This window comes from Tamandua tetradactyla, chromosome 7 (genome assembly GCF_023851605.1).
Source record: "Tamandua tetradactyla isolate mTamTet1 chromosome 7, mTamTet1.pri, whole genome shotgun sequence".
Lineage (NCBI taxonomy): Eukaryota > Metazoa > Chordata > Mammalia > Pilosa > Myrmecophagidae > Tamandua > Tamandua tetradactyla.
Window position 1 is genome coordinate 132162881 of NC_135333.1, and position 13164 is coordinate 132176044.

Sequence of the window (13164 nt, forward strand, 5' to 3'; positions counted from 1 at the left end):
AACATTGTGTATATTAGATGCTTCTACTGTTCAAAGTAGAAAAGAATTATTTTCTGTGTACTTGATTGAAGACTTCGAAGAATAAGAAACTCAGGTAGCTTAATGGCATACTTTAGATTTTCAGAAATTACATATTAGTGGAGTGGTGATCTAGGCCCATTCGTTCCAGACTTTGAATTCTCTCAGAATTTAACTATTTTAATTGTAATTGGATACTTTTAAATACGCTTAAACTTCTTTGCCTGACTTTATCCACATATTATGATATTCTAGATAATCATTTGTTATGTTTATCAAATACTGTTTCAACCTTGTTTTTTATTTGCAGATGTTTGTGGGTTCTTCTGTGGGATCAGTGGGCACGCCTATTGTAATCAGAAAACTCCAAGTATAGCAGCAGGGATGGATGAACAGGCTCTTTTAGGGCTAAATCCCAATGCTGATTCAGACTTTAGACAAAGGGTAAGTTAAGTCTGCTTAATTATTTTTTAAAATATGTTAACAGCAGATTTGCATTAAAAGACTTGAATAGAAAATACTTACAATGATAAAGGGCTCATCTGGATAGAAATGAATAGACAAAGATATTTGAAGTATTTGAATGTATTCTGAAGACAAACAGTAAGTATAGAGATTGTTTAAAAGGCTGAATAGAACACTAAAATCTTACTTAATTCAATGCAGGACTTGATACCAAATCAGTCATTATTTCTAATTATTTAAAAATTGTAAGGCAAAGGATCATTCAAGGGACCTCTCAATAGAATTAGACATGTGTATTTTATTTTCCCATTGCTTGACTTGGTCTAAAAAAGTTGTTTAACTCCTCTGTTATTTTTAACATCCTTTATATTTAGTCCAGACAGATATGGAAATAAGCAGTTATCATATCCTATGTTATAAGTTATATAAAATGATGACATGAGAAGGAATCCAAGGATAATGGTATTATGAGGTACTGGAATATTTGGGTAAATGTAAACAGTTAAAACAATGTAGCCCATGATTGCAGTTGTGACTATAGCTGGATGATAAAAGGAGTGTCTAAAGACAGGCCTATTGAATGATAAAAGGAGCGTCTAAAGACAGACCTGTAATTAATTTTTTAAAGACGTGGGCGTTTAGAAGTATAGGGCAAGTGGAAGGAAAGAGACATTTCCTCTTTCTACTTTTTATAGCAAAAGATATTTTTTTATAGATGAGCTAAACGAGGTTAACAATTTCACCAATTCACATCAGATTCTGCTTTTAAACAGAAATTGCAAGTAGTCTGACATAGTACCAAGAACATGATGACTCTGCTGTTAAATAGCTACCCCTACAGAAACAGGAAAATAACAGGACTTGAGATTTAAATATCTACTTGCCAGTGCAAGTGAGGATATCCAAAAATGTTAAAAGTCCATGTTGAGGGGTGCGAGGGTAGTTCAGTGGTAGAATTCTTGCCTGCCATGTGGGAGACCTGGCCCATACATCTCACAAAAGATTTAATTTAATTGCTGTAGAATTAAAAAAAAAAAGATTCCTTTAGTAATACCCTGGGCCAAGGCAGGGGATCATCATGTATGTTGTGTAAAAAAAAGGAGGGGATTCAGCTGCTGGAATAGTAAAAACCACTGAAACAATTTTTTGAAAATAGGTTTTAAGGCAAAGACAAGTTTCCTATGTTAAAAAAACATATTCTATTCCTGGCCCATACATCTCACAAAAACAAGCAAACAAACAAAAATTCAACAAATGGTGCTGCAATAAGGGAATACTCACATGGAAAAAGAATGAACTGGAACCCAGCCATACTGCATTAAAAAAAAAAAATTGCTGCTTTGGCATCAGAATTTAATAAATGATTAAAAAAAAAAGTCCATGTCTTCTATAAGTAGACAAATACTTTTTGTGGATTAAATTACCTACCTTAAACTCCTTTCTCACATAGTGGAAATATCGTAGACCTTTATTTGTCTTTACTCTAGCTTGGCTTTGCATGCTTATAACAACGAAAAGCCTTTGACTATTTGTTGAGGTATTAGAGGGCCTTGCCTCTAATTTTTTATGTTCCTTTTTTGAAATCTTTTGTTTTGTATTAAATCCCAGCAGATGGCAGATTATTTTTCAGAAAAGTCCAATACATTGTTAGTTGTTTTAATACAGAATTAATGCTTTTCATCAATAAAAATGGGTTCTTTCAGTCGCAGGTATGTGTTAAGTATCCAGGTCCAACATTAATTTGATATCCCATTAAACCGACCTGAATAGCAGAATTAATTAAGATGAAAAAGAAGGGATCTTAAGGAAAAGCGAATTCTAGTAGTCCTTAGGATAGTGTTCAATAGTAGGAACTTACTTCAGTGTGGTGGTAAGAAATGACTATTGCAGAACACAGTTTCCCAGTTGTGTCTATATAGTTCTTTGTTTCCTGCATGGACAGTCACTTAAAGACAATAAAGCTCAAGAAAGGGAATAAGGTAGAAGAACTGGGTGACAAAAGCTATGACTTGTTCACCATTGCTGTAGAATTAAAAAAAAAAAAGATTCTAGTAATGCATGTCTCCAGAGTATAAGGTCTTTGGTTTAAAACTTTTAGGTTATTTTCCTTTATTATTTTTTTAACATAGGAAACTTGTGTTTGCCTTAAAACCTATTTTCAAAAAATTGTTTCAGTGGTTTTTACTATTCCAGCAGCTGAATCCCCTCCTTTTTTTTACACAACATACATGATTATCCCCTGCCTTGGCCCAGGGTATTACTAAAGGAAACCCTGGAATTTCATGGCACGGCCTTAGGAAACAACTGTTCAATTATTTACAGCTGCCTGATTCCTATATTACATTTCTAAAGATAGCCTTTATTTAAATTCATATTTGGTGCTTTCAATCTAATTATATTTATTTACCTGGCAATTGATAAATGTATGAAAACATATTCCCTCATTCATACAGTTGCATAATACAGGAAACCATCACCTATTAATGGTGGCTTTTGTGCTTTATTTTTTTTGCCTCGAAACTGAAAGGAAAAAATAACTTCTTGACCCATTTAGTATATAACTATCTGTATACATATATGTATATATACATACACACTAAAATTCTTGCTAAGTACAGTGTATTCTTGGTATTTTTTCTAGTTTGATTTAAATGCTGATCAGGACCCACTAAATTGATTGCGTTGCTAATGGCACACAACCTGTGGTTCAAAAAAAAAATTGATCTATTTGAAATTAACCTCCTCTTTTGCTTAAGGTTCCTTTTAGTACATTTCAAGGTTGTATCAGTACATATGTGCTTTAAAATCATCTAGCAGTGCTTCTAGTTTATGTGTAATTTTCTTGATTGAGACAATTTTCATAAGTTATTGAGGTTACTTTGCTATTTGTCCATTGTCTTGTGAAACCTCCATCTGTGCTTGATGCCCGGTACAACATGCCAACAGAAAAGACTGGAAAAAGTAACTCTCATTTTCCCAACTGTTTGGTAGAGGGTACATGGACTCAGTGCGGGATTAATCCAGAATACGCTCTTTGTTGGCACATAGACTTTCTTCTGATTACAAAGCCTTGAATTCATGAACAGAAGGATGAGAGACACATTTCCTAAAACTTTGACCTTTTCAGTGATTTGGTGCTTGCCCAAATTTCATATCATGTAGTTGTGTTCTTTTTTTGGTGGTGGGAGGGTGCACGCTCTGAGAATCGAACCTTGGTCTCCCACATAGAAGGCGAGCATTCTACCATTCTGAACCACCTGTGTATTCAGTTTTTTTTTTTTGCGTGGCCACATACCAGGAATCAAACCCGGGTCTCTGGTGTCGGTGTACTCAATTTTAATGTCAGTTTTGGGGGGAAGTAATATGATTACATTGAAGAATTGAAATACTCCTCTTTGTAACAGTAGATCGAATCATACACAGTATGTTGTATTTTTTGTAAATATCTTTAATGGTTTATTTTGTGTTTAACAGGAAAAATACATTTTATATGCTTTACTTATAATTGCATATACCCCATAGTAGTATAACAGTTGAGAAAGCACTCGTATGTTTTCTCTCTCCATCCTTATAATAACCCAGTGGGGTCTGCAGGACATTTTTGTGTTATCTCCTTTGCTATTAAAGAAAAGAGATTAGAGTATATAAGTAATGGAGTTTATTTTTTATTCGACCTTTTTTCTTAGGAATGATCACTCTTCATTCAGAGTATTCATTCAGAACATATTCAGAAACGTAAATTCAATGTTTTAACTATTTTTCAGTTAGTTTTGCCAATTTGTTGAACTTTTGCTACCCTCAGAATATTTTGTGTAGTATTAGCAGGAAATTGAGATGAACTGTTCCTAATGCAGTTTTCTGTTTTTCCATCTTAAAGGCCCTGGCCTACTTTGAACAGTTAAAGATCTCCCCAGATGCCTGGCAGGTGTGTGCAGAAGCTCTAGCCCAGAGAACATATAGGTAATTAAAACTTAATCTGCTTGACTCTTAGAAGAATTTAAATTTCTTTGAACTTAGTAGGACTGTTAAATGTAGCTGTATTTGAAATACATGTTTTCATAAAGACTTTTTATGAACTTTTGCTTTTTGAAAAAGCATTAATGCATAGTCATTCAGTGTAGAAATGGAAAAAAATAATATACCAGTAATATGGCCATTCCAGAATTGACTTTTCAGTAAAACTATCCTTTGCTTTATATTGTAAAGCTGATAGCAGATCCCAAATGGGCTATAGTACAATAAAAACTTTCTTCTTATTATTGGGACTGATAATTGTCTAAAAATTTGGTGAAGAAGATAAAATCATAAATGATATCTCAATTTTTTTAACCTAAAGCATATAAATATTAAATTATCCATGTTTTCAAATTGAACTAAGGTTTTTTCTTTGCATTTATGCCTACTAGGTTTTTTTCTTCTTTTTTTTATTAATTAAAAAAAATTAACTAACAACATTTAGAAATCATTCCATTCCACATATACAATCAGTAATTCTTAATATCATCACATCGATGCATATTCATCATTTCTTAGTACATTTGCATCGATTTAGAAAAAGAAATAGAAAGACAACAGAAAAAGAAATAAAACGATAATAGAAAAAATTAAAAAAAATAAAAAATAATAATAAAAAAACTATACCTCAGATGCAGCTTCATTCGGTGTTTTAACATAATTACATTACAATTAGATAGTATTGTGTTGTCCATTTCTGAGTTTTTATATCCAATCTTGTTGCACAGTCTGTATCCCTTCAGCTCCAATTACCCATTATCTTACCCTATTTCTATCTCCTGATGGTTTCTGTTACCAATGACATATTCCAAGTTTATTCTCTGATGTTGGTTCACATCAGTGGGACCATACAGTATCTGTCCTTTAGTTTTTGGCTAGTCTCACTCAGCGTAATGTTCTCTAGGTCTGTCCATGTTATTACATGCTTCATAAGTTTATTCAGTCTTAAAGCTGCATAATATTCCATCATATGTATATACCACAGTTTGTTTAGCCACTCTTCTGTTGATGGACATTTTGGCTGTTTCCATCTCTTTGCAATTGTAAATAACGCTGCTATAAACATTGGTGTGCAAATGTCCGTTTGTGTCTTTGCCCTTAAGTCCTCTGAGTAGATACCTAGCAATGGTATTGCTGGGTCGTATGGCAATTCTATATTCAGCTTTTTGAGGAACTGCCAAACTGCCTTCCACAGTGGTTGTACCATTTGACATTCCCACCAACAGTGGATAAGTATGCCTCTTTCTCCACATCCTCTCCAGCACTTCTCATTTTCTGTTTTGTTGATAATGACCATTCTGGTGGGTGTGAGATGATATCTCATTGTGGTTTTGATTTGCATTTCTCTAATGTCCAGGGACATTGAGCATCTCTTCATGTGCCTTTTGGCCATTTGTATTTCCTCTTCTGAGAGGTGTCTGTTCAAGTCTTTTTCCCATTTTGTAATTGGATTGGCTGTCTTTTTGTTGTTGAGTTGAACAATCTCTTTATAAATTCTGGATACTAGACCTTTATCTGATGTGTCGTTTCCAAATATTGTCTCCCATTGTGTAGGCTGTCTTTCTACTTTCTTGATGAAGTTCTCTGATACACAAAAGTGTTTAATTTTGAGGAGCTCCCATTTATTTCTTTCTTTCTTCAGTGCTCTTGCTTTAGGTGTAAGGTCCATAAAACCACCTCCAATTGTAAGATTCATAAGGTATCTCCCAATATTTCCTCTAACTGTTTTATGGTCTTAGACCTAATGTTTAGATCTTTGATCCATTTTGAGTTAACTTTTGTATAGGGTGTGAGATACGGGTCCTCTTTCATTCTTTTGCATATGGATATCCAGTTCTCTAGGCACCATTTATTGAAGAGACTGTTCTGTCCCAGGTGAGTTGGCTTGACTGCCTTATCAAAGATCAAATGTCCATAGATGAGAGGGTCTATATCTGAGCACTCTATTCGATTCCATTGGTCGATATATCTATCTTTATGCCAATACCATGCTGTTTTGACCACTGTGGCTTCGTAATATGCCTTAAAGTCAGACAGCGTGAGACCTCCAGCTTCGTTTTATTTTCCTCAAGATACTTTTAGCAATTCGGGGCACCCTGCCCTACCAGATAAATTTGCTTATTGGTTTTTCTATTTCTGAAAAATAAGTTGTTGGGATTTTGATTGGTATTGCGTTGAATCTGTAGATGAGTTTAGGTAGGATTGACATCTTAACTATATTTAGTCTTCCAATCCATGAACACGGTATGCCCTTCCATCTCTTTAGGTCTTCTGTGATTTCTTTTAACAGTTTTTTGTAGTTTTCTTTGTATAGGTCTTTTGTCTCTTTAGTTAAATTTATTCCTAGGTATTTTATTCTTTTAGTTGCAATTGTAAATGGAATTCGTTTCTTGATTTCCCCCTCAGATTGTTCATTGCTAGTGTACAGAAACACTACAGATTTTTGAATGTTGATCTTGTAACCTGCTACTTTGCTGTATTCATTTATTAGCTCTAGTAGTTTTGTTGTGGATTTTTCCGGGTTTTCGACGTACAGTTCATATCGTCTGCAAACAGTGATAGTTTTACTTCTTCCTTTCCAATTTTGATGCCTTGTATTTCTTTTTGTTGTCTAATTGCTCTGGCTAGAACCTCCAACACGATGTTGAATAATAGTGGTGATAATGGACATCCTTGTCTTGTTCCTGATCTTAGGGGGAAGATTTTCAATTTTTCCCCATTGAGGATGATATTAGCTGTGGGTTTTTCGTATATTCCCTCTATCATTTTAAGGAGGATCCCTTGTATTCCTATCCTTTGATGTGTTTTCAACAGGAAAGGATGTTGAATCTTGTCAAATGCCTTCTCTGCATCAATTGAGATGATCATGTGATTTTTCTGCTTTAATTTGTTGATATGGTGTATTACATTAATTGATTTTCTTATGTTGAACCATCCTTGCATACCTGGGATGAATCCTACTTGGTCATGATGTATAATTCTTTTAATGTGTTGCTGGATTCGATTTGCTAGAATTTTGTTGAGGATTTTTGCATCTATATTCATTAGAGAGATTGGTCTGTAGTTTTCTTTTTTTGTAATATCTTTGCCTGGTTTTGGTATGAGGGTGATGTTGGCTTCATAGAATGAATTAGGTAGCTTTCCCTCCACTTCAGTTTTTTTGAAGCGTTTGAGCAGGGTTGGTACTAATTCTTTCTGGAATGTTTGGTAGAATTCACATGTGAAGCCGTCTGGTCCTGGACTTTTCTTTTTGGGAAGCTTTTGAATGACGGATTCAATTTCTTTACTTGTGATTGGTTTGTTGAGGTCATCTATTTCTTCTTGAGTCAAAGTTGGTTGCTCCTGCCTTTCTAGGAACTTGTCCATTTCATCTACATTGTTGTATTTGTTAGTGTAAAGTTGTTCATAGTATCCTGTTATTACCTCCTTTATTTCTGTGAGGTCAGTGGTTATGTTTCCTCTTCCATTTCTGATCTTATTTATTTGCGTCCTCTCTCTTCCTCTTTTTGTCAATCTTGCTTAGGGCCCATCAATCTTGTTGATTTTCTCATAGAACCAACTTCTGGTCTTATTGATTTTCTCTATTGTTTTCATGTTCTCAATTTCATTAATTTCTGCTCTAATCTTTGTTATTTCTTTCCTTTTACTTGCTTTGGGTTTGTTTGCTGTTCTTTCTCCAGTTCTTCCAAGTGGACAATTAATTCCTGAATTTTTGCCCTTTCTTCTCTGATATCGGCATTTAGGGCAATAAATTTCCCTCTTAGCACTGCCTTTGCTGTGTCCCATAGGTTTTGATATGTTGTGTTTTCATTTTCATTCACCTCGAGATATTTACTAATTCCTCTTGTAATTTCTTCCTTGACCCACTCATTGTTTAAGAGTGTGTTGTTGAGCCTCCACGTATTTGTGAATTTTCTGACACCCTGCCTATTATTGATTTCCAACTTCATTCCTTTATGATCCGAGAAAGTGTTGTATATGATTTCAATCTTTTAAAATTTGTTGAGACTTGCTTTGTGACCCAGCATATGGTCTATCTTTGAGAATGATCCATGAGCACTTGAGAAAAAGGTGTATCCTGCTGTTGTGGGGTGTAATGTCCTATAAATGTCTGTTAAGTCTAGCTCATTTATTGTAATATTCAAATTCTCTGTTTCTTTATTGATCCTCTGTCTAGATGTTCTGTCCATTGATGAGAGTGGGGAATTGAAGTCTCCAACTATTATGGTAGATGTGTCTCTTTCCCTTTTCAGTAATTGCAGTGTATTCCTCACGTATTTTGGGGCATTCTGATTTGGTGCGTAAATATTTATGATTGTTATGTCTTCTTGTTTAATTGTTCCTTTTATTAGTAGATAGCATCCTTCTTTGTCTCTTTTAACTGTTTTACATTTGAAGTCTAATTTGTTGGATATTAGTATAGCCACTCCTGCTCTTTTCTGGTTGTTATTTGCATGAAATATCTTTTCCCAACCTTTCACTTTCAACCTATGTTTATCTTTGGGTCCAAGATGTGTTTCCTGTAGACAGCATATAGAAGGATCCTGTTTTTTAATCCATTCTGCCAGTCTGTGTTTTTTGATTGGGGAATTCAGTCCATTAATATTTAGTGTTATTGCTGTTTGGGTAATACTTTCCTCTACCATTTTGCCTTTTGTATTATATATATCATATCTGATTTTCCTTCTTTCTACACTCTTCTTCATACCTCTCTCTTCTGTCTTTTTGTATTTGACTCTAGTGCTCCCTTTAGTATTTCTTGCAGAGCTGGTCTCTTGGTCACAAATTCTCTCAGTGACTTTTTGTCTGAAAATGTTTTAATTTCTCCCTCATTTTTGAAGGACAATTTTGCTGAATATGGAAGTCTTGGTTGGCAGTTTTTCTCTTTTAGTAATTTAAATATATCATCCCACTGTCTTCTAGCTTCCATGGTTTCTGCTGAGAAATCTACACATAGTCTTATTGGGTTTCCCTTGTATGTGATGGATTGTTTTTCTCTTGCTGCTTTCAAGATCCTCTCTTTCTCTTTGACGTCTGACATTCTAACTAGTAAGTGTCTTGGAGAACGCCTATTTGAATCTATTCTCTTTGTAGTGCACTGCACTTCTTGGATCTGTAAATTTAGGTCTTTCATAAGAGTTGGGAAATTTTCAGTGATAATTTCTTCCATTAGTTTTTCTCCTCCTTTTCCCTTCTCTTCTCCTTCTGGGACTCCCACAACATGTATATTTGCGCGCTTCATATTATCATTCAGTTCCCTGATCCCCTGTTCAAATTTTTCCATTCTTTTCCCCATAGTTTCTGTTTCTTTTTGGATTTCAGTTGTTCCATCCTCCAGTTCACTAATTCTAGCCTCTGTCTCTTGAAATCTACCAGTGTAGGTTTCCATTGTTTTTTTCATCTCTTCTACTGTATCTTTCATTCCCATAAGTTCTGTGATTTGTTTTTTCAGACTTTCCATTTCTTCTTTTTGTTCATCCCATTCCTTCTTCATGTCCTCCCTCAGTTTATTGATTTGGTTTTTGAAGAGGTTTTCCATTTCTGCTCGTATATTCAGAATTAGTTATCTCAGCTCCTGTATCGCATTTGAACTATTGGTTTGTTCCTTTGACTGGGCCATGTCTTCAATTTTCCTGATGTGATTTGTTATTTTTTGCTGGTGTCGGGACATTTAATCAGATTTCCCTGAGTGTGAGACCCAGCAGGTTGAAAGACTTTCCTGTGAAGTCTCTGGGCTCTGTATTTCTTATCCTGCTCAGTATGTGGCGCTTGTCTGTCTGTGGGTCCCACCAGCAAAAGATGTTGTGGCTCCTTTAACTTTGAAAGGCTCTCCCTGCTCTGTGGGTGGTGGAGATAGAGGAAAGCTTGTAGGCTGGTTTTAATGGCTTCAAATTGCGAAGTCGTGGGATCTGAATTCCCTGAGGGAGGGACTCCACCTGAGTTGCGTTTCACCCCTCCCGTGGGGAAGGTTCATGTGGTAGAGAGCCCTGAAAGCAGCCTGTTTCTGTGTTTGGGGCAGTTGCACCTTGTGTAATCCCGGCGCTGAGCCCAGAGGCAGCCGAGCCTCTGTAGAAACAGCTGCAGAAGGCTCTGTTTCACCCCCTTTCCTCTTTTTCAGTTAGCCCAATAGGCGACTTCCACCTTGATCAGTTTTGCCTGAGCTGGGGGCCTACTTCTAGTAGTCAGAATTTGTCCATTAACACCACTATTGGTGCTTGGTTGGGCTCAGTCCCCGCTACTGTTTGGAGACTCTTTCCTCTCCCTCTGGGTAGCCACCTGTTGGGGAGGGGTGCCGGTCGCTGGCCATGGCTTGGGAAACTCGCGATCTGAGACCCGCCGCCGGACCAGGAAGCCACCTGTGGGGGAGGGGCGCCGGTCACCGGCCGCTGCGGCCTGGGAAACTCGCTGATCCGAGACTCGTAGCCGATCTGGGAAGCCACCCGCGAGGGAGGGGTGTCAGCCGCCGGCCGCCGCGGCTTGGGAAACTCGCCTCTCCGAGACTCCCAGCCCGTCCGGCAAGGAGGGAGGGAGGGGCGCCGGCCGCCAGCCACTGCAGCCCAGGGAAGCGCGCGCCGCTCAGGGAGCTCACCACAGCGGATTCTCGCTGCCGGACCAGCCAATCCAGACTGGGATACACTGTGTGTGTCCGGTCCCTGCCGTGACCCCGGGAGCTGTTCTGCACTGTTTCTGGTTATTTAGTAGTTGTTCTGGAGGAGGAACTAAGACGCGCACACCTTACTAAGCCGCCATCTTGGCCCCTTCTCCTATGCCTACTAGTTTTCACTTCAGCATTCTTCTGTTGATCACACCCATAGTCCATCCTCTATAATTTCCATTTTGGTTCTCTGTAGTAGAGTGAGCATCAGTGAGTACAGATTCCTAGACATTTTAGTTGTTTGCCCCAACCTTTCTGAATCTTCTGGTTATCTAGCCCATACCCAATGTATGCAAGTCCCCATCTTCCTCAGCACCTTTGACTCTCTATAGAAAATCTTTCCAAAGCATTCAACTTAATTTTTCAGAAATAGGAGTTCTCTTACTCATTTTATTAGATTATATAATAATTAATTATCTTACTCTCTTACAAAAGAAATGTATCTGGCATAATGTTTGGGGAAGATAGAACTGACTATTGGTAAACAAACAACTCGTTGGTGGGAAAAGTTCATGAGTGTTAGTGATGGCCTCCTAGCCAGAAATCTCAGTGTGCTATGAGGTTATCAGTCACTATGTTTTATGGCGGAAACCGGGTGCTTCATATTAGTGAAAGTTGGTTTAAAGAGCATTTTCTCTATCTCTTAGAATAAATAAGAACTGGCTTTTAATTAAAGGCTTCCTGTAGTTTATTTTTTTAATAGAAAATCTGAGTTTTGAGGCTGAGCTGCCAGCATGAGTGGCTCTGCCCTAGATGATTAGAGTTGAATCTAAGTAGGACTTGGATAGCCATCTCTGATTTAACTGTTCCTACCTTTCGTTATTTTACACCTAGCCTTTCTTCTGTAAAATGTAGAAATTTTAACATATTTATGTATTTAGAAGGAATGCCTTCTGTGGACAAGGTACTATATTTAAATCCTAATTTTGGGGGGGATTATTTTGCTTGCCAGATTTGTTGTAAATATTAGGTATTGTATATGCTTAGAGTTCTCTTAGTTTTTTTCAAAAACAGCTTTATCTTGAAATACTTTCAAACCTACAGGATAATAATACAGAAAAATGATGCAAACTCATATAGAGAACTCCAACACACCCCATCCCCAAGACACTCAGATCTACCAATTTTAACATTTTGCCATACTTACCATTCTGTCTTCCTATCCATTTATTTGTGTTTCTGTCAATCCACTTTCTGAACTCTTGAATGTCGGTGGTACATACCATGCCACCTACATTGAACACTTAATACTTCCATGTACATTTTCTAAGGACATGGATATTCACTTATGTATGTCTACCTTAAGTGTTATCAAGTTCACAAAATTTAACATTAATGTAAAGCTTACAGTGTGTATTCTCATTTCTTCATATGTCCCAACAATGTCCTTTTGAGCCTTTTCTCCTCCCTTGTTAGATCCTGTCCAGGATCATGTATTGCCTGTATTGCCTTTAATTGTCATTGTCTCTTTAGTTGCTTTTTCTTTTTTTTTTTTTTGATGTGAAAACACATATACAACAAACTTTCCCATCTCAGCCACTCTTAAGCATATAATTTAGTGGAATTAATCGCATTCAAAATGTTGCGATATCCTCACTGCCTTCCATTACTAAAACTTTCCCATCTCCTCAGGCAGCATCCCTTATGAATCAACTTTCCCTGGCCCTTCCCCACCCCGCACTTATACTTTAATTTCTGTCTTTATTAGTGTGCATATTCTCTGATATTTTCTTTGTAGTTACTTAAATTAAACATCCTAAATTTATAATGGTCTCATTTGCTTTGATACCAACTTTAATGGCAGGCACAAATTATGTTCCTATACCACTCCTTTCCCTCACTTTTATGCAATTTTTGTCATGAGTTAATTCTTTATACAGCATGAGTTAAATCTTTATACAGCATGAGTCTAAAACACTGATTTATTATATATTTTTACACTTGTCATTTAGACCATATAGGAAGTAAAAAGTAGAATTACAAACCAAAAATAACATAGTTACTGGCATTTA

General features: G+C 36.6%; 1 protein-coding gene across 1 annotated transcript in view; it reads left to right on the forward strand.

The window, feature by feature from the left end:
* The first annotated feature begins 328 nt into the window (after positions 1-328).
* The window catches only part of XPOT (exportin for tRNA), a 41378-nt gene continuing 28542 nt past the window's right edge, over positions 329-13164 (forward strand). The window contains exons 1-2 of the mRNA XM_077111290.1: positions 329-462; positions 4361-4443. Coding sequence (XP_076967405.1) covers positions 403-462; positions 4361-4443 — 143 coding nt within the window. The 5' untranslated portion in view covers positions 329-402. The remainder of the gene's footprint in view (positions 463-4360; positions 4444-13164) is intronic.